We start from the raw sequence: 22,121 nt of genomic DNA on the forward strand, positions 1-22,121 counted from the left end.
AAAAATCCCTAGTTGTTGAATAAAAAATATCATTTGTAATTAATATAATATCATATTTTTATGTAAAATATAACTTATATGAAACTTAAATGGACCAAATACCTATTAGTAATCATAAATGTGTGTTATCTCTAACTTTTATATCCAACACTAAAAGACCAATAGTTGAACACAAAAACAACATATTATGATATAAAATAAAACTTATATGAACACAAAGGGACCAATTGTTGAACACTTAAATCTTTGGACAATCCCTCACATTTCATGGAGAAAAACAATGTAGGGGAAAGGACCCAGTAGTTGTGCACCCTAACTTCGCGCTTCTCAAAATCCTACTTGGAAATTTCAAATCACTCCAATTTTTTTACAACAACTTACTTGGCAAGTCCCCTGCTTATAACTAAGGTTTCAGGGCCACATCATCAAATATGATGCCACATCAGCATGCTTTTTGCCAAGGTGTCCAAAACAACCCCAAAAAAACGTGAGACCAATAGGCGTGCAAAAGAGACCCCAATAGTTGTGCAGCTAATATGACATCACCTAATTGGTTACTTTTTACAATATTAGTACATTTCTTAACAACTATTGGTACATTTCCTAACAACTGTTGGTACATTTCCTAACAAAAACTGATATTTTTTGTTTCAAACAATAGGTTTTATTTGTTCAATTTTTGGAACAAAAGGTGTCAACAACCCTCACAACAATTGGTACATGCTTAACTACTGGGTCCTCTCCCCTATTTATTGTGTTCACCTTTTATATTTGTGATAGGACAAAATACTAATATGAAATACTCCAATGCATATACATTGCTACCCCAATAGTTGTACACATAAGAATAATATTTTTACCCTATGATAGCAGTACTTGTTTAAGTGAGTATCTTATTTTATAAATGACACACTTATAGTGGATAACTATGATATTTTATTTGAAACAAAAATGATCTAGGGGAAGAGTACCATAGTTGAGCATGTATCAATTGTTGTGAGGGTTGTTGATACCTTTTGTTCCAAAAATTGAACAAATAAAACCTATTGTTTGAAACAAAAAATATCAATTTTTGTTAGGAAATGTACCAACAGTTGTTAGGAAATAACTAATATTGTAAAGAGTAACCAATCAGGTGATACCATATCAACTGCACAACTATTGGGGTCTCTTTTGCACACCTATTGGTCTCACTTTTTTTTTGGGCTGTTTTGGACACCTTGGCAAAAAACATGCTGATGTGGCATCATATTTGATGATGTGGCCCGGAAACCTTAGTTATAAGTAGGGGACTTGCCAAGTAAGCTACTGTAAAAAAATCAGAGTGATTTGAAATTTCCAAGTAAGATTTTGAGAAACGCGAAGTTAGGGTGCACAACTACTGGGTCCTTTCCCCTATTTCACTTGTTAATTAATGTATTTTTGTCTTTTTTATGACATTTATGGGTTCTCTTATGTTCAAGTATTGGTCCATTTTGATCAACATTTGGTAATTTTTTTATTTACATGTGAATTGTTTATTTATATTATATAATATAAATATGTGACAAGACTCAATATTATATGCACAATTGCTATAACGACTATTAGACCCAGTACAACTACTGATCCCTCTCCTCTAAAATACAAATTAGTATCTCCTCTAAAATACTTAGTAGGAAAGTTTCCGCGGGCGTTTAAACGGGAACACTTCTCTTCGAAACCTAAAAATTAAGTCCGATGATGAGCAATCCAAAACCCTGCAAAAACCTCGAAGTCCAATGAAGATCAAGCGGGCGTTCAAAGCTGAAAAAGAGCAAATAACAGGTATGGACAGTGAAGCTACTTGATATTCGTAACGCAAGATGTCTCAAAAACAAACCCTGACGAGTGCCTTTCACACAATCCACAGAGTTTATTCCTTCACAAGAAAAACAAATTCATCATCGTACACGCAGAAAGTTTTTCTGTATACTATTCAATTGCAATGGAAGAAGGACAGAGGTTTGGATGTCGCGGTAGAGAAGGAGAAGAATTTAAGGGCTGTCATTTCTGTGAAAGATATTATAAAGAAGGAGCCAGAGGCTTGTTTGCCTATCGATGCTCTCTCAAGGAAGAAAAAGAAGCTGGGCATTCGCAGTGGGGTTTCCAACTTCATCAAAAAATACCCTTCAATATTTGAGCTTTGCAATGGGAACAAATGTAAGTTGACAAAAGAGGTCCTAGAGTTGGAAGAGGAAGAAGCCCGAATCCACCAGGAGCAAGAATCAGACGCTGCAACTAGGTTGTGCAAGCTTCTGATGATGACCAGAGAAAAAAAGCTTCACTTAGATCATATAAACCAGCTGAAATGGGACATGGGTTTGCCCCAGAATTATGTCAAGACGTTGGTACCCAATTTTCCAGACTACTTTAGTGTAATCAATATGCCTGATAATAGGCCTGGATTGGATCTTGTTTGCTGGAATGATACGTTGGCTGTCTCCGAGATGGAGAGGAGGGCAGCTAACAAGGGAGAGTATAAAAAGACGATGCCTTTGGCTTTTCCTTTGAATTATTCTAAGGGGTATGCTGTGAAACAGGGATATGTGAAATGGGCAGAGGAGTGGCAGAGGTTGCCCTACATATCGCCCTACGAGCATGCATCTCATATAGATCCATTAAGTGATTTATCCGAGAGAAGGGTGGTTGGGGTGTTGCATGAGCTCCTGAGTCTCATGGTTAGCAAGAGAACGGTGAGGCGGTATCTTATTGACCTTCGGGAGCAGTTGGGACTACCCGAGAAGTTTGAAAAGTGTTTTGACCGTCATCCTGGGATCTTTTATGTCAGTTTGAAAAATGGTACTGTGACAGTGGTGCTCAGAGAGGCCTATAAAAGAGATAAGCTGATTGAGGAGCATCCTCTCATGAAATGTAGGGGGAAGTTCCTTCATGTGATGAAGAAGGGGTTCGGGGATAAAAGGAAATGTTCGAAGAAGGGGGTTAATTCACAAGAGAAAGACTCTGTAGCTGGTGAAAATCTCCATGCTCTGGAAAAAAGTCACGATGATCATGAGGGTAATAGTGAGGATGAAGAATTACAGGAGGGCAATAGTGAGGATGAAGAATCACAGGAGGAGGAGAGTTCTGATGACAGAAATTATGCCAGGAAAGATTTTGGTGTAAATGACAATGATGATGATGATGATGAGGAGGAGGAAGTTACCACAGATGAAGAGTCTTCAGAGGATGATAAAGACGTTTGTGAGAGAGATTTTAGAACACATGGAAAACAACGTGGTAGGCTCCAATCATCTGGTAAGCAAGCCTCCAACTTAAGTCCCTCTGACAGTCAGGGCAGTGACTCGAAACCATTTCAAAGGCAAAGGACTAATTTAAGAAAATCTATATTGGAAGAGAAAAATAAACGAACATTAGGAAAGCAAGGCAAGAGCTTTGACACATATATAAAGAAAGGCAGTGGCTATCAGACGTTTGGAGAAGGAAGGAACTTTGAGACATCAGGAAGGATAGGAAGGAACTTTGAGAAATCTGGAAGGCAAGGAAGGAACTTTGAGAAATCTGGAAGGAACTTTGAGACATCAGGAAGGCAAGGAAGGAACTTTGAGACAACAGGAAGGAACTTTGAGAAATCTGGAAGGCAAGGAAGGAACTTTGAGACACCAGGAAGGAACTTTGAGACATCAGGAAGGCAAGGAAGGAACTTTGAGAAATCTGGAAGGCAAGGCAGGAGCTTTGAAACATCTGGAAGGAAAGAAAGGAGCTCTGAGACATCTGGAAGGCAAGACAGACATTTTGAGACATCTGGAAAGAAAGGTAGGAGCTTTGATGTATCTCACAGAAAGGAAGGCAAGAGTTTTGACACATCTGATAGAAAACAAGGTAGGAGTTCTGACACGTTTGATACAAAGCAAGGCAGGAGTTCTGGCACATCTGCAAGAATGCAGGTCAGGAGCTTCGACACATCTGGAAGAAGGGAAAATAATTTTAAAACATCTGAACGCCAACGCGGTACATCTCAACTGTCTAGAAAACAAGGCAATAAGTTTGAATTTTCTAGAAGCAGGGACAGTAAGTCCAGAACATCTGGAAGCCAAGGAAGTAACTTTGAAGTACCTCAAAGTCGAGGAACTCGGAACCCATCTCAAAAGCAGTCTGGTAACCCCAGGGTCACCTAGCAACTTTTGAGTGAGCAGGTATGTTTAATTTGTGGTGGACATCCATTTGTGATCCAAGAAATGAAAAATTGTATTTAAATTTTATTGTTGTCCGTGTGTGTTCTCTTCCTTCTTTGACTATTTTTTCTGTCATGTCAAATGTTTATTTCTCTGATTTGGCTTTCTGATCAATTTTGGCAGTGGTAATAATACATGCATGATTCCTATACCTTCCAGGGGTTGATATTTTTTTAAAACTAAATTGAGATCTTTATCGACTTTTTTTGATGGTGTGTCTTTATTGCTTCAAAATTCAATGCGCTTTATCAAATAACAATTACAGAGGCCTTAGAATGTTAATTAATCAACCGAATTGCAAGTCCCAATTTTTCCATACAGAGCATTTTCTACAACATGGATACTTAAGTAGGTCAATATTCAAGTGGGCAATCTTTCATCTACATATTGGATAATGTAAGATTATGGTTCAAAGTTTTTGCAGGATAAAGATTATGTTAAAAAGTTTTTGCAAGATAATGTAAGATGGTTCAAAGTTTTTGTAGATTAGACATGTCAAAAGCTGCACAAATGTTTTATTCACTTGTTGAATTCTAGTGTTTGTGCTTCTTGTGATGACAAGATCACTAACATATACGACAATAATTACAATATTGTCACCATTGCATTTGACATAACATATATGACAATAATTACAATATTGTCACCATTGCATTTGACATAAAGTTTTGGATCAAAAAAACTTCTGAATCCATAATCTTCTAGGTGTTTATCAATGTTGAAATACTAGGCTCAAGGAGCTTGCTTAAGTTTGTACAGGGACTTAATCAACTTGCAAACTAGATGTTCACGAGTAGAATCTTGAAAACCCTTATGCTACACCAAATAGACCTCCTCATCCAAATCTTTGTTTAGGAAGGCACTTTTGACATCTGTTTGGTACACCTTTCAACCAAATTGAACACCAATGGAGAGAAGCAACTGAAATGTGGCCATCTTTGCAATAGGAGCAAAAGTTTCTTCACAGTCTGTTCCCACCTATTGTAAAAAATTTTAGCAACAAGATGTGCCTCATACTTGTCCAAGTAACCATCAACTTTGCCCTTTACCTTATGAACCCCATTGCATCCCATGGGATTTTTTCTTGGAGTCAATTCTACCAACTCCCAAGCATGATTTTCGGCAAAGCATCATGCTTAACCTTCATTTCAGCTTCTCATTTTGGATTTCTTTGGGTCTTAGTCAAATTTTGTGGTTTATAAACCTTAAAAAGATCAGCAGAAAGAGCAAAATGGACATGCTTATCAGCTCAATTGGAACTTGATTTCCTTGTTCTTCGAGGTCTATCATTTGGTTAAGAAAGCTTATCCTCATGTACTCCTTCCAAAGTGGAATAGTACTATTTCTGCCTCTTATGTACTTTAGGCAAATGTGGTGAAGGAAAAGGGTCATCTAGAACCCAACCTCGGTGGAATGGAAACACTCAGTCCTGCATTGCTAATATAGTGCAAATGGAGGTGAATTATGTTGAGACATGGACCAGCTAGGACTTGAACTTAGGACCTTCCATACACTGCTGGAGTGCTCTACCACTGAGCTACTGGCCCCTCTTGGACCAGTCCATTGTCGGTCCAGGTGTGGCTTATTTCCAACACCAACACCCCCCCTTAAGCCACATATCTCGTGTGCTTGGGGCTCCTAGCCTCGACCTGGCTCTGATACCATGTTGATTTTAAGTGATCAGATTGGCAGTATGTAATAGAAAATCAGAATGCAAAGTAAATCATACACATAACACACATGTACCCTGGGAAAACCTCCCTCTTGGAGGAAAAACCCAGCAACCAAAGATCTCAGATCTGATTAGATTAGATATAGCAGCAGATTACAATTTAACCCTTCTAGGGTACTGTTGACGTGTATTTTGTACACAATCATACAAAGAATAAAATACCCAAAGGCATCTTATCCTCTCTTGAATAAAGTCTCTAACTGCTGAAGATATCGCAAGAAGGATCAGTTAGGGTGACTCCAATGGTTTTTTTAGTAGGGTCTCTACGTGTGGATAAGCACCAGTGGTCGTTGTGATTGCTGTGTCATCAAGGGGCCTTATGTTTCCGAAGTAGAATTTCCTAAACTAACAAGTTCTTTAAAAAAGATCAAAAGAGTAGGGTTCACAAGAGATCTAGTCTAGCCTAACCCTAAGAACGACTCAATGTGGACGAGACTTGGCAAGATTCTACCAACTTCAATATTGCCATAAAATAACAACTCAATTGAAATTGATGCGATCTTCTAAGGTAACAAATGATTTTTTCAATTCATCAAAGATCAAAGACACTACCACAAAGGCACATATCCAAGATACAACAATGATTGAAGGTTTAAGTGATTCAAATTTCTCCAGTTGACCACGCAAGGCATTCCTACAATCAGCAAGAAGCTAGTGGTTTGGAAAGTGAATCCTACCAAAGATCAAGTCCAACACTTTGTCCTTCAAACTAAAACTACTTTGATTGAGAATGATTCAAGAAAATGAACAACCATGAAGATAACCACAAGAATTGCAATAAAACATCATAACTTCAATATTTTATTGATCTCAAAGCCATCATGTACAACAATTGTTTGAAATTCCTTCCTCAAAGCTCAATCTTGCTACAAGTCAAACTACAAGTCAAATTGCTAATCTCTAATCTCTCTCTAATTCTCTAATACATCATTATGACAAAATGAAAGAAGTGAGGGTATAAATAGCATCCTCAATTACAATGAACGGTCCAGATCGAAAGAAGATCAATGGCCAAGATTATGACACCTAAACCCTAATTAGGGTTTATTACAAATAGCCCCCTTTTTACTGAACAATATTAAATGCATAGCCAAATATTAAATTTGGCACAAAAATCTAAGAGATAGACCAATGACAATTAAGGTGCCATGTCATCTATAACAACCTCTCATCTAGAATCTTATTCCCTTTCCAATGTTCCTTTTTAGCATATGCAATGAATCTAGATATGATTCCTTCGATCTCAGCAATTGGAATCTCGGGAAGATTCCTCATTCTTTCTTCTAAGTGGATGACCTGATCAAATGCCTTGAGAAGAGCAGCGTCCCATCCAGGTTCAAGTTCTTTGGTCTTCTCAATCAGGAGCATGGTAGCAAACATCTGGTCTCGTTGCTCATCAGTGATAACATTAGCATCTTTGCAAAAGATGACCTTGACCCTTTCTTCCAATTCCTGTAGATCCACATCTGTCTCAACTTCGATCCTCCTGCCAAGAATAGTACGTAGTACCTCAAACACTCTGTCCTGGATCGGGTGGATAACCTCCTCAACATGATTGCATCTAGTACTGATGTCTTCGAAGAGAACTTCCTTCATCTGGAGTAAGGTTGACCACTGAAGTAAACTATGAGGTCCTCCATCCATTATCTTTTCCTGCACTAGGACCTTCCTTGATGTTTGCCTGATTACTTGCAAGACAGGAATGATAACATCTTTAGTATGAGCAAAGGCGGCTACCGTTATCATCAAATTGTGGATGATCTCAAGAACCTGGATAGCCCTATGAATGGTCTGCATCATCCTCGTTGCAAATTCCATGGCAACTGTATGAGATTTGTCAATCCATGAGCTCATCAGCTGGACCAAACTCCTGACTCTCTCTGCCTCACCAATTGATTGAAGGGGAAGTGCCTGTACGGGTGATCTTGCGGGATCCTGACGTCCTAAAGGCTGATTGAGATGGCTGAAATATGTTCTCCATGCACCGACCTCTCTCTCAAGCTTTCTATTTTTCTCCATTTCTTCCCTAAGCTTGTCTTTCAATGCCTCAAATGAATTGGTGGCCTCATCTAGTGTCTGCTCGGCTGTAAGTGGACCAAGCTCAAATGTTTCTACATCATATTCCTCTGCGAGGATCTCACCTTCATACTTGTCCACTGCCGGTGTAGCTATCTGCAATTTCCTGGATCCAGTCTCATCTCTGATCATCTTGGACATCTTAGTGGCCTTCCTCTTCTCTGTCACATCCTGAGAATTCCCAACAAGGCTCTCTAAATCAATCACATTGTCTTCGTCTTCAATCACAATCACCCTTGTTAGTCTTTCCTTTAACCAATCTGGGATGGCAGATCTTGTTTCTTTAACCTGTATCTCCTTAGGCAATTCTTCTTCTCTGGGAGGAGATGTTACTTCGTTATCTTCTTTATCTTCATGCAACTCATTATCTTGGAGAGATCCACCTGGTGACCTTCGAGGTGCCTGTCCTTCTTTATCGTTCTGTACCATTGATTCCATAGACTCTATCTCAAATGTCCTCTTCTCTTGTCGAGAAGATGTGCTGGATGAACGATCTCGGTTGGCCCTCTTGCTTCCTCTTGGAAGATTCTCTTTTTTCAGGTCTCTCTTTCCTCTTCGAGCCTCTAGGATGGAGATTGCCTTCGCTTACACTTCGAAGGTTGCCTTCACTTGCATTTCTGGGATTAGGATTACCTTCGCTTACACTTGTTCCACCTTCAGCTGGTTTCTCCTCCAAGGTGAAAGTCATAGCTATGCCCTGTTCTCTCAACTTCTGATGCTGCACATCAACCCATCTGCGAGTACAAGACAAGACTGGAGCCATCAAAGCATCTAGATCCACAACCTCGGGCTCATTCCAATCTAACCTTACTGCTTTGCTTTCTCGATCATAGGATGATTGGAGATGTCTGCCACTGTCCTGAGCTTGGTCGGCCACTCTGTAAATCTTGCATTTCCTAATGAAATCCAAAGGCAATCTAGAATGCATCTTTCTTTTCACTTCAAGATCATCTAAGAGATTCATCATAAAATCTTCTATCTGAAACTCATGCTTATATTTTCTACCGACTGTCTCCTCTATATACCCATATGGATCAAAGCTCTCTCTCAAGGCAAAGAATGAAAAAAAATACAGAGCTAACTCCTTCTCTGCATCATTCATGGCTAGAGCATTAGGACATACCTCAACTGAATTCCCTAATATGATAGGCACAGGAACTCTTCCATTTCCATGTCTGTGTTTGAATGCCTTCGCATAAGCTGCCAACTGTCTAGTTACTTCAAGTAACACTATTCTGTCTGTCGGATATCTCGGCAACATGTATGGAGGTGAAGGACATCCATGGACTCTAATATAAGTAAATTTCGGAAATTGGATAAACCAAGCACCGTACCTCTTTACTAGCTCTTGTGCATCCTGAGATAGTCTATTGTGAATCCCGCCTTGCAACGTCCTGGTGATGTTCATCGTGAAGGTATCATTAACTAACTTGTAGTTACTTCCTGGCGGATGATGCAAGTGAACATAGGAATCACAAACTCTGACCTCGCCGGGTCCTCTTCCAATCACTCCTCTGTGAGGTAGTCCTGCGTACTCAAAGCTCCTAATCAAGGCATATATGACATATGAACTCATGTGGAAGGACTTGGTAGCCTTTAATCTCCTTAACTGTACGTCCAAGCAATGGCTAATCATTCTAGCCCAATGAATTGTTCCTTTTCCCTGAACTATCACTTGGATGAAGTAGAACATCCACTTCTCAAAATAGAAGGCTTGAGGGGCTCCTGTGACTCGGTTGAGCAGTGTTATCAAATCTCTGTACTCCTCCTGGAAATCGATCCTATGTGGTGTGTTCGGAATCTTGCTCAGGCGAGGACGACTTTTGAGTAACCAGTTCTTATTGATGATGCTTAGGCAAGCATCTGGATCATCTTCGTACATGGACCTGGCTCCTTCTATGCTTTTGTAGACCATATCTCTGTGCTTTGGAAGATGAAAAGCCTCACTTATAGCTTCCTCTGAAAGATAGGCCAAAGTGTTTCCCTCCTTGGACACGATCGTTCTGGACTATGGATCATAATGGCGAGCACACTCGATCATCAACTCATGGCATTGGACTACTGGAGGGAAGCCGGCCGCCTTAATGATGCCACTTTCAATTATCCTCCTGGCGACAGGTGATGGCTTGCCAATGTAAGGGACCTCTCGAAACTTCTTCGTACTGAAGTTGCCCAAGTTGGTATCTCCAATGTTGTTCCACTTAGACACGATCTTGGTCTCCAATTCTTCGTTCTTTTGATCTTCTTTCATGAGAGCTGGACGACTGGTGGATGCTCCCGCCTTCGGGGTCGCCATTGTAACACCTACACAACATTTCATAATAAGTAATAGATTTTGCAATGTATAACTATAGATTAGAGATTAAATTTAGGAAACTTCATGATAAGTCTTTGAGTTATCATTTCCTAAATACGATCGAGCTACTGAAATTTCAAAATTTTAAAATTCAAAATTTCAAGATTAAGACTATGACGATCAAAATTTCAAAAATTCAAGATAAGGGAAGACTTCGCCATACCTCACTTGAGAGATAACTCTAAAAAGCAAAATAAGGAAATTCGCCTAGGCAAAAATCGAAGTTTGAAGTATCAATGTGGTCCTCCTCTAGCAAAGGCGTCTTCCTTATCAACTTCGCCAACTTTTGGGGGCCTCCAACGTCTTGATAAAGGGAATCGCACCTCTTCAAACCAAATTCGCACTCTCCTTGTCTTCTTGATGGAATTCGCACCTTGTAATTGTCTTCTCCAAATCGCATGCAAAGGATGATTGAATGATGTTTTAAAAACCATATCACACCCCCTTTATATAAGGGCTTACCTCTTCAATCCCCATAGGCCGACTTTTTAAAAAAAAAGACAAATAATAAAATAAAAATGAAGGCCGACTTTTAAATAATATGAAAATAAAACCCAAGCGCTCCAATTTTTATTTAAATTAATAATTAATTAATTTAATGCCTTCGTAATTAATTAATTCGATTTTTTAAAAGGCAAAATTAATTAATTAGATGTTTCATGCGCAATTTTAAATGCTAATTTTAATTAAATATTTCAAGGTTTATCGAATTTTAGCATTTAATATAATTTGAAAATTTTATTGGCGCCAAAACATGGGAGATGTAAGGGGTACAAACCACATCGCCCTGGTCCCTGACTGAGGGACAGGAGCGAACTTTGCACTTTGCTCTTGAATTTCTCGCCTTTTACGTTCAAAACCACATCTCTTACGTTGAAACTGGCAATTTAAATAGGAACCTTGAACTTGGTCTATTCAATTTTGTAGATGAATGCCTCTTAAGATCATTATCGCCCTGGTCCCTGGCTGAGGGACAGGAGCGAACTTTGCATTTACTCCTTGGCCTTTGTCTTCCAAGTTGCCAAATTGATTCGTGAGGTAGGCAATGATCCCCTTGTTTGTTTCACACACGCCAAACTTCATTTTTGCAAAGCAAACTTGTCATTCAAGTGATTTTCGCCCTGGTCCTTGACTGAGGGACAGGAGCGAACTTTGAATTCTAGCTCAAATTTGTCATCTTTTAACCTTCACTTCTGATTCATCACCTTTCAAATGACATTTCGGATCTTGTGTAACCTTGCTTTGATGTGATCTAGGAAGAAAAATGATGGATTTTGTGAATATCGCCCTGGTCCTTGACTGAAGGACAAGAGCGAATTTTAGTCTATGGTGCAAATCCTCCATCATATTGATATCAAATTGTCTTCAAGGCGTAAAATGATGTCCTTTATTCCTTCTTGAACATTTGAAACGAACGTGGCCTTCAAAGTTTAAGTATATTTGACTATTTCGCTCTGGTCCCTTGGAGAGGGACAGGAGCGAACTTGGGCATTTCCATCCCTTTTTGCGGTCCTTACAACTTTATTTCTCTCGAAGCACCCTCAAAACATCATTGCCCCCTTGTACCTTGGTTTGGAGTGGTTTAAACTTGGAGGGAAGTCAAAATAACCAAGATTTCGCCCTGGTCCCTGGCTGAGGGACAGGAGCGAACTTGCACTTGTAGGCTCATTCTTGCTTTGCCAACTTTCAAACTTGTTTTCAACGGACTCATTATGTTCTCCTTCATTCACCTTTGACATGGAATTCGTTTCAACTTGGTGAGAAATTCTCCTTAGGAAGAAATCGCTCTGGTCCTTGGCTGAGGGACAGGAGCGCCTAGGACAACATGGACCTCACTTGGCGTTTTGTAATCTTCAAATTATCTTCAATGGATTCGTTATGCCTCCTTTGATTGCCTCAAACTTAACTCTCACTTGATCTTCGTCCAAAACTTGTCCTATAAAGAAAATCGCTCTGGTCCCTGGGAGAGGGACGGGAGCTATCACTAAAATTCGCCCTAGTCCCTGGCTGAGGGACAGGAGCGATTTTGCTTCTAGGGCCAATTTTCCTTATGATGGCACTTTCAAGTTATATTCAACTGATAAAATGTACCTCCTTTGTTCTTCTCAAATCGCGAAATCGTTCAAATCTTTCAAGGACAAGGCAATTTTGGATTTTAAGCTCCAGTCCTTCAGTGAGGGACAGGAGCGATTTTTGCCCCTGGCACATTTCCTTGTTTGCAAATTTCTTCAAATTATATTCAATGGACAGAACATGCCCTCTTTTATCTCTTCCAATTCGAAAATCGTCTTGATCCTGCAAGGATAGTGAAATTTTGAGAAACAAGCTCCGGTCCTTCAGTAAGGGATAGGAGCGATTTGTCTTCAAATTTCAAAAATTTGCCGTTTTGAATCTCAAAAATCTTCCAAATCTTCCAATTTACGTTCAACTGCATCTCCTGGTGACTCTGCACAAGACAAATGAAACAAATTAATAACCAGGATGCATAAAATATCATTTTCGCCTTAGTCCCTGGCTGAGGGACAGGAGCGATTTTGCTTCCACAGGCCAAAATATCAAGATTTTAGGGCTTCAGTCACTTAACAAGGCAAAAATAAGACTTTTCCAATGCCTAGGATCAATTATCAAAATTTTCAAAATTTGGTCAAAATTCACTCGGACAAAATTCACAATTTCATCATTAACACTTAGGCAAAATTTGGACTTGTATTCAAAATTCCGACTGAACCTAGACAAACTTTCTTGATCCCTGACAAATTCACCCTATTTCAAAATTGCATCTTACGGGAGGAAGCTCAACAATTCTTCAAAATGGATTGGACTCTGGCCTGAAAACACTAAAATGGAAACCCTAAGGCTTGTCCCTAGTCCAGACGATTGACTCACTAACCCAAAACCCTAAAAAAAGCAGAGAGAAGGACGAGCAAAACTAGCAAAAAGAGGGGGTCCCCATTTTAATGGGGCGATGTGTGAAATGGTCACAACAGGTACACAGCAACTATAGATCAGATTACTTATCTGATTGTGATATTGATCTAGGGCAGATTCACCAAGACTTTGCCCAAACCAAATCAATCAATTTCGCTGTCTCAGATTGGCAGAATATTGGTGCTACTTGGAGAGGAAGATCACAAGTTCGCCCGCCAAGATGCCTAACAAATTCGCTCAATAATCAGACCAGATCACAGCATAATGGAGGCTTAGATCGTGCACCAACTTCACACAATGTTACTCAGGTTCACACAAACTGATTTATCTGATTTGATGATTAGATTCGCTCAAGGTGACAAGATAGTTCGCAGAAGATAGATGAGATATTCGCTTGATAGATGGATCAGTTCGCTGACCTTGTTTGTACTTCGCTGATCAGAGAGGTAGTTCGTTGATAGGATAGATTTGTTGAGTGAGATGATGAGTTTGAACAATGAATGCTGACTTGTATATATAGGCGACTTAGCCTTTTGATTCTCCAAGTCGGCTAGCATAAGGAACACATTTAATTACAAACAAATGCATTAAGGTGGTGCCAAATTAGGTTCACACGTTACACAAGACCCCAACACGTTACATCAAGATAATGATTATGGGACATGACTAAGGCCACGAGCCCATTAGTCATCCAAACGTGCTAGGTGTGCTAGGTCGGCCCTAGAAGGGCTCCGACCTAGCTACATATATCAACACTCCCTCTTAGCTAGGGAGGAGACCTTCTCAAGATCCGAGATACATGGCTGTTCCCATGAAAAATGCAAATGAATACAACCACCATGGCTACTCCCATGGATGACGTTCACCATAGCTACTCCCAGAGGGTGAACAAGCACGAGTGCTAAATCATAATACCCACCATGCCTACTCGTAGAGGGTGGGAAACCACAAGTACATCATGGAATTTCTTCCATCACATCCACCATGCCTACTCGCAGAGGGTGGAAGAGGGCTTTCACCTCAAACTTCTCCCAGAGAAGAGTGCATTACCACCATGCCTACTCGCAGAGGGTGGATCCACCATACCTACTCGCATACTGTGGAACGAGGGCTCTAACCTCAGACTTCTCCCAGAGAAGAATGCATCACCACCATGGCTACTCGCAGAGGGTGGATCCACCATACCTACTCGCAGAGGGTAACGAGGGCTTTCACCTCAAACTTCTCCCAGAGAAGAATGCATTAACCAAAAGATGTGGCTTCCTCTAAAGCTGAAAGAAATTGGCTCCCTCTGGGCTTGACAAGCTTCCTCTAAAGCTAAAGATGTCAAGCTCCCTCTAACATTTCCTCCTTTTAGAAAAGGAAATCTTCATTTGACCTTTGCTCCTCTTGAGATGTCCCTATGCCAACTTCTGCAGAAGAAGCAAGAGGAGTAGACCTGAATTTGCAATCTTGAGCAAAATGACCATACTTGTCACACTTAAAGCAATGCATGTGAGATAAGTCCTTCCTTTTTGGTTTAGGGGCAGGGTCGGAATCTCTGTCTTTATCCCACTTCCTTCTTTTGCCTTTAACCATATGTGAAGCAAGGACTTGATTTTCTACGTCATAATGATCACGCTCAATTCCTCTTGCTATCAACCGTGACTCTTCTTGTATGCAATCTGCTCTCAAACGATCGAACTTGGGAAGTTTTGATCTTGCACTAATTCCTTGAATGTAAGACTCCCAAGATGCCGGAAGACCATTGAGAGCAAGCATGGTCAAGTCACTATAATCAACAACCTTCCCAATGGATGAGAGTTGATCTCTCAAATCAGAAATCGTCATGAAGTATGCTATGACGGTGTTGGGACTCCTAAAAATTTGGTGAATTTGAGAGGCCCATTTCAAGAATTTTTGCATCTGCACTTCCTCCTAGCATGGCTTATCAATTTTTTGGCAAATGCGATAGGCGGGCTTATAGCCAATCCCCCCCCCCCCCCCCCCCCCTTTTTACCAGCTCTTCCCTGCGTGAAGTTTGGCGTGGCCGTTGGGAAAGGCCATAGAGAACTCAAAACAAATGCAATCAGCCTGTATAAGGCATTTTTCCCTGGGCGCCAAATTGGGTTTACAAAAGAAATGAACTTTCAAGGGAAAGCATTTATCCCACATTGGTTTTGCGAAGGGAGTGTTTTGTATTTAAATACAAAGCCGCACACTTCTTAAGTGTCAAAGCTCGAGGGCGTTTGGCCCAGTGGACCCTGCGTGCACACGCATCTCAAGGTGTCCGAAATTTTGGGGCAAGCTGGCGGGAAGAGGCTAAAGATCGAGCAGATCACTGAGATCCAATGACAGATTCGAGGAAGAACAACGGTGGAGTGAAATTCCGGGGCAATCCATGACTGTTGCTGTACCACGGTTGTGAGCTGCCCGGAATCAATACCCTCGCGACAGGTGGCACCCAGATGGTGGCCAACTGGATGCGCAGACAAACCAAAGAGTTACCTATCGAACAGACCTTGGCTGCGATGGATCTCTAAATGGATTCACTGAAAGCATCAGTGCCATCGACATAAAGTACATCAAAGAAATCAGAACTGGTCTCGCCGAGAAAATAAAGGGCATCGATGAAACTGCAGAATCGATGAGACTTGTGAACGGCTCGCCAAGGGAGGAAGTTTGGCCGAAAGAATAAAATCGAACAAGCCAATAGAACCAAAGACACGTGGCAGTTAGAAGGTGGCGCCCAGATAGATCCAAAGGCGAACCAGTGGCTGACACGTGGTGACACGCGGCAGAAGGGAGTAGATCAGCCAAGGTAAAGGTCGGGTAGATCAAGGAAGATCGGACGGTGATGCAAAAGATCCAATGGTGGTCACTGTACCGCGATGGAAAGAAGCTCACCGGTTATCCCTTGGGACTTGGCGACAAAGCACGTTCGGAAAAGGTGAGTGGTTCAGGTATTAAGGATCGAGCAAGTTTGAGCCGATCTAACGGTTGTTGCTATACCGCGAGATGAAGGTGCTTGTTGGTTATCCCCCGCGACGTAGCGATTGGCGAGGTGGCAGTCAAGGTGGGCTTAGTGCAAATCAGGAAGTGACACGTGGCGGGCCCGCTAGAAGAGAGAGTAGCCCAGGTGAATTAACGGGTGGGCAAGTCAAGGAAGATCTGACGGTCGGATGGATGATCCGATGGTGGTCGCTAATTCGCGATGGTAAATAGCTCGATGGCTAATCAGCGCGACTTGGCGACCAAGTGGTGGGACCCGACATGAGAGCAATTTAGAGGAGAAAATAAAGAACGAGCAGGTTGGAAATGATTGGACGGTGGTTGCTGATCCGCTATGCAGAGATGCACGATGAAAATTCATTGCGGATTAGCGGCAAGGAAGAGACAAGGAAGTGGTGGTTCCAGCCGTGCTCAGGTGGCAAGACAGGTGGAGTCCAGAGGGACTCATGAGCCAATCCAGAGGTGACATGTGGCAGAGATTTGTGTGGGAAATTCAAAGTTTAAATTATAGTTTCGGACTATAGTGAAAAGGCAAAAATTTAAATGATTGAGCTCATCTGGGAGATTGATGGCTGAGGGATTATTTTTTGCCCGAATATATAAGTATTATATATCACTGGAAAGCTCTAAAAACGAGGAATCCATTTCTGCAGTCAAGTGTAACCCACGACATATATCTCAAGAGCAGTTTCCTCGAGATTTCAGGGGGGATTTGTCAGTTTGTTAGAGAAGATTTTCTATAGGCCAAGTGTGTGAGCAGTTAATGTTGAAAGATAGGGCAGTTGCCATTGTTAGAGATGAAATCTCGATTTCTTCTCTCTTCCTTCTTATTCTAAATTTCTTCTCATTGTAAGGGTTCCAGTTTTTTGGAGAAATTCTCTAAAGGAGATTTCCAAGACGGGTTCCATTTTTGCATGTAATTTTCTTAGTTGTAATGGTTGATGTTCCTTTTCTTTTGTCATTGAATAGATATATTTTGCAGATTGTTTGTTAGTTGCAGGTCACATATATGCAAGGCATATATACAGTTGCATTGGATTGTCTTCAGGTATTCTTTATTTTCAATAAATCCAGTCTTCAAGGGAGTTTGGGTTTGTCGTTTCAAAGTGGGAGTGTAATGGGTGTTCTTAAGTACTCTTCAAAGAAGAGTTTAAATTATGTGAACAATCATTTTGGTTGGGTCAATGTTTGGATAAGTATGATCCTTTGATTGAGTCTAGAATGTATTAATGTTAGGCATTAATACAGGGATATCTTTTTCAATGAATCTGATGTGCAACTTGGATTCCATTTGTGGTTTTTGTATTGACTCTATGCCCGGGTTAAGGCACTGATTTGTTATAGCTAGAAGTTACTTGCTTCTTTTTTTAAAAATCAAATCATAATATCTTTTGCTTTCTGTTCTGTGGTAACGTTCCACCTATCTCATGCTCCAATATAGTTGAGATGTCAATGTAGATCTAGCCCATCTGCAGTAACCTCCTTGTTGTTGAGCCTTTTGAGATTCATCTGCTTTTGTTGATGCCATATGTCTGTAACTGGTTGTATTTTATGCATCAAAAGGGTGCCCCCCCTAGGTCTAGCAGAACCTGAAGTGTAGGAGGATCATTAGGATCCTATGTTATGTTGTCCAAGCTTTGAACCTTTTCATTGATTGAGATTGGCTATTTCATAGATAGATTGTAGGTGAACTTGGGTTTCTCTTTTTTGAGAACAACAAATAGATTCACCTTTCATCATCTTGATGTGATGAAGCTGCTGCTTCAAGGCTAGGGCACGACTGGTGTTGTTGTTTTCGTACATCTCTTCCAATGTCTTGAACATTTCGCTGGCAGTCTTCAGCTTGGAGATGATAGGTACAATATGATCCTTCACGGAGTCAACCAACATTCTCTGAGCTTGAAAATCTTTCTTCCTCCATGAAGTCTTTTCCTCTTCTGCCTCAGGTTCAATGGATGATCTCTCCACAAAGTCTATCAGATCACTTCCATTCAATGCAAGCATGATTCGGAATCTCCATGACGTGAAGTTGGATGCACCATCCAATCTATCTTCAACCTTGAGACAGTTCAACATTTCAAATGAAGTGATAAGAGCAAATAGGAAGAGGAGGGACAACTACAATTAATCTGATTACCCCTAATTCAAACCAAGCTCTGATGTTGAGACATGGATTAGCTAGGACTCGAACCTAGGACTTTCCGTACACTGCTGGAGTGCTCTACCACTGAGTTAGTGGCCCCTCTTGGACCAGTCCATCGTTGGTCCGGGTGTGGCTTATTTCCAACACCAACAAATTACCTCTCATTATAGGACTATAGAGCCTTGATTTGATGCCTTGTTAATGTGTCTACTAAGGTCTTGAATATCAGGAATGCACCATGGCAATCAAAATTCTTTCTCAAGAAGTAAATTCACTCTTCTTAGAGAAATTATCCTCCAAACAACAAAAAATACCTCAAATCAAGGTCAATATGAGATTTCTGGGTAGGCTCGCAAAGATTTGCATGAATGAGATCCAAGTGTCTTTTAGCACACCATATGCTTTCTGTAGGAAATGAATCCTTTTTTATTTTCTAGCCAAATTGCCAAACTAGCAACACACAACCCATAGTTTTCCTATATATGAGGCAGCCCTTGGATCACATGGGTGTTGTTGAGTTTAACCAAATATTGAAGATTTAGGTGTCCATACCTTTCATGTCAAAGAGCACCGATGTTATCTTTGACAGCTAGCATATGCAAATTAGCTTTAGTAGGATCAACAAACTTGTACAAGCCATCTTGCCCAATGCACAGGGCAAGAACTTTGTCTTGTTTCACATTAGACACAATACACTTCTTTTTACAAAATTTGATTTGAATATTGGGGTTCTCAATAATGTCATGCTCCCACCATGAGATCATTTTTTTTTCGAAACAGATTGTAGCCTTCATAAATCAAACACAGGTGATTGAATAAATAATAAAATGAAGGGCCAACCAAGGCAAATGAAATGAAATAAGGGCAGTGAACTTCTAGAATAAAAGATATTTAATTAAAATTTAATTAAGGTTCGAGCTAGCAATTAAGAGGAAGAGTTGTGACTCTTTCAAAATGCAGAAATAATTAAGAGGTGTGACTTCTCCCTCATAGTGGAAGATATAAAAAGGAGAAGAATTCATTTGAAAGTGGGATATGAATGAAGGAAGGATTACTAAAGGGAGCATATCAATAATAGAAGGATGGATTTTGGGAAATAATTTATTGTTCTCATTTGGCAGCAATGAAGGGTGGTGACTCAATTGTTGTGAAAGGTGGTGACTCTTTCAGCAATAAAATATAAGGGAGAGATCATTCCAAGGATTCTATCATCACTCTATCCAACTAGCATTCATTAAGTCATGCTTCACCAATATATCAAACCAGCATTCATTACATCATCACTCATCAATCATCTAATCAATAGACACTTAATCATCACTCACCAATACTTCAAATCATCCAATCAAAGGAATCCATTCAATCAATCATATAATTATCAATTATTCAAAACCAACTCATCAATCAATATATGAGTCTCAATCATTCAATTATCAATCATTCAAGAATCAATCCATTCCAACCTCATTTAAGCATCCACTCATTAGTCCTTCAAGAAATGATGACAAAGAGAAATCAATCAATCAGCTATAATCTAGCAAATTCCTTGAGAAATCAGTTTTGACTTTGTGGAAGTGTCTTGCAAATAAGAAGGACAAAATCTCTTTCAAGTCCATGAGTGATGAAAAAGGACAGCCCCCATTTTATGCTTTTATCAAGTTGAATAGGAGTTGGAAGGACAGCCAGCCTTCCATGCTCTTTGGCTTGATCAAGGAGGACGATGTGCCTCCAAGGTGGACTGAGAGATGGAAGGGCGGCCCACCTTCCAAACTCGGCAATTCAAGGACAACCAGCCTTGATAATTACCATTCGCAAGCATTTCCAAGGAATTCACAATGTGATTGGCTGCAAGGAATATGCTACTATTTATTGATCTTTGACAAGACAGTCTGAAGGAGAATTATTGTAGAAAATCCAAATAAGTTCTATCTTCTGAATTTCATAGAATTATAAGTTGCATATTATAATAAAATTTCTTCATTTATTTTCTATTGAATATAGATCGAAAATCAGAGATACATTACGAGGAGTGTCAGCCCCTGACCAAGTCTGGAGCTATTACCATATATATCTAAAAGAATTGAGTACTACTCATTCCTAACACCCTATCCAAGACCTTTACATAATGAGTTTATCATGAATACAAAATAACAGGGTTACTGAACATTACATCACATATATTAGCAAAAAACAAAAGAGGTATATCATCTAATCCCAGGCCCCTACTATGTTATTGCTGCACTCTGCCTTGTCACATTCATAAGTGCCCAGGGGCGGCACTATCACATACGGATCTAACTCTTTGGCCTCAAACTGAAAATCTGATTTTTGCATCTTGGAAAGGTCCCCTCTGTATTCAGCTTATTAGAGATTTTCCTCTCTTCCAAATATTTGTTAAGGAGCTTAAGTTCTTCGTTCAGTTTGTCTTTGCCCTGCGGAAAGAAGTGAGCTGACTTTATGGAATGTTCCCTATTTATATGCTGTCAATTATCAAAACAATATCTATGTTACTACCTTAATTAAGCATAACTAACTAGACCCCATAACATAACTGTTAATTTTGTGGATCAGAATTTAAATTTATCTTGTTCTATGTATTATCTATCACTGAATTGTTGTATAAATCTGATTGTCTTCTTTTATGTTGCAGGAGAGGAGGAGCATTTTTATTTCAATGTCCATTCTCACACATTTCATTTGGTTTATGTAGTGGGCTGGGTACGGTCAAGCGATGCCTTGACCGGCCATGTCTTTTGGACATGGCCAATCAAGACATCACTTGATCGTGCCCCCTCACGATAATAAATGTTTGAATGAGAGACTTCATTTGTCTCTCATTCAATCATTTATCTCACCGAGGCTATCATGCATTAACAATAACTTCAAAACTATCCCTAATCTCCAATTGCTCCGACCCCTTTTCCCAGAAGAGGGCTTGGCTGCCTAGGGCGCTTGACACCAACTCTCAAGTTAGCCCAGATTACTGAACTCAGTCCATTCACCCTTGGGGCACACAGCCCAGGTTACAGGAGGAGTCTTTCACCCTTGGGGCATCCTTCTGGATGGTTTTACTCTGCCTCTCCCTAGCAGCACCCATCTCCCATGGGGAATAGGAAAATACGGAACTATTTGATAGTTAAGTTAGTTTTAAGGAGTTCTGATACAAGATTCCATTGATTTGACATTTCATTCTTATTATCTTAGATTCTTATAATTAATTGTTATAATCATGTTCTAGGTACCTTAATCTATTGTGTTTGATGAATTTGTATTACTGTGAACCTATTTAATTCTGTCTATTTATTATTAAGAACAGACCACTAATTCATTTATATATATATGTATTCAGATTACCATTGTTCTTATATATATAATTATTATAATTAAAATCTGCATATAAGAATTAATGTTACATAGCTACAGTACAGAAAATAATTACTGTTGAATACAGTCAACAGTGAAGGGGAATGGAATCGTTCTTACCAATCAAATCGCTCAGCCTGCCACTTCATGACCAGTCCCGTGATCTTTTTCCCAATATATTTTTTCTCTCCTTGGGTGGAAACTCGCCCATTTTAAATATCCGTTGGTATTTGAAAAGTCACGCATTCCTTCATGTGTATGGGCGTGACTTTTGTTTAGGAAGGAACACCTCTTAACATATACTAATGTGCCGATCTT

The 22,121-nt window shown here is 40.0% G+C and overlaps 1 protein-coding gene across 3 annotated transcripts in view; it reads left to right on the forward strand.

Annotated features, from left to right (window-relative positions):
* Nucleotides 1-1,650: 1,650 nt before the first annotated feature.
* LOC131069693 (protein WHAT'S THIS FACTOR 1, chloroplastic) overlaps nt 1,651-22,121 on the forward strand; it is an 83,068-nt gene continuing 62,597 nt past the window's right edge. The window contains exons 1-2 of one of the 3 annotated variants that reach the window (XM_058005217.2): nt 1,651-4,175; nt 21,091-21,210. In XM_058005217.2, coding sequence (XP_057861200.2) covers nt 1,845-4,157 — 2,313 coding nt within the window. In that variant the 5' untranslated portion in view covers nt 1,651-1,844 and the 3' untranslated portion in view covers nt 4,158-4,175; nt 21,091-21,210. Of the gene's footprint in view, nt 4,176-4,337; nt 4,501-21,090; nt 21,211-22,121 lie in introns of those variants that run through there. The other 2 variants (XM_058005219.2, XM_058005216.2) reach the window with 2 other exon arrangements.

Source organism: Cryptomeria japonica, chromosome 11, assembly GCF_030272615.1.
Source record: "Cryptomeria japonica chromosome 11, Sugi_1.0, whole genome shotgun sequence".
Lineage (NCBI taxonomy): Eukaryota > Viridiplantae > Streptophyta > Pinopsida > Cupressales > Cupressaceae > Cryptomeria > Cryptomeria japonica.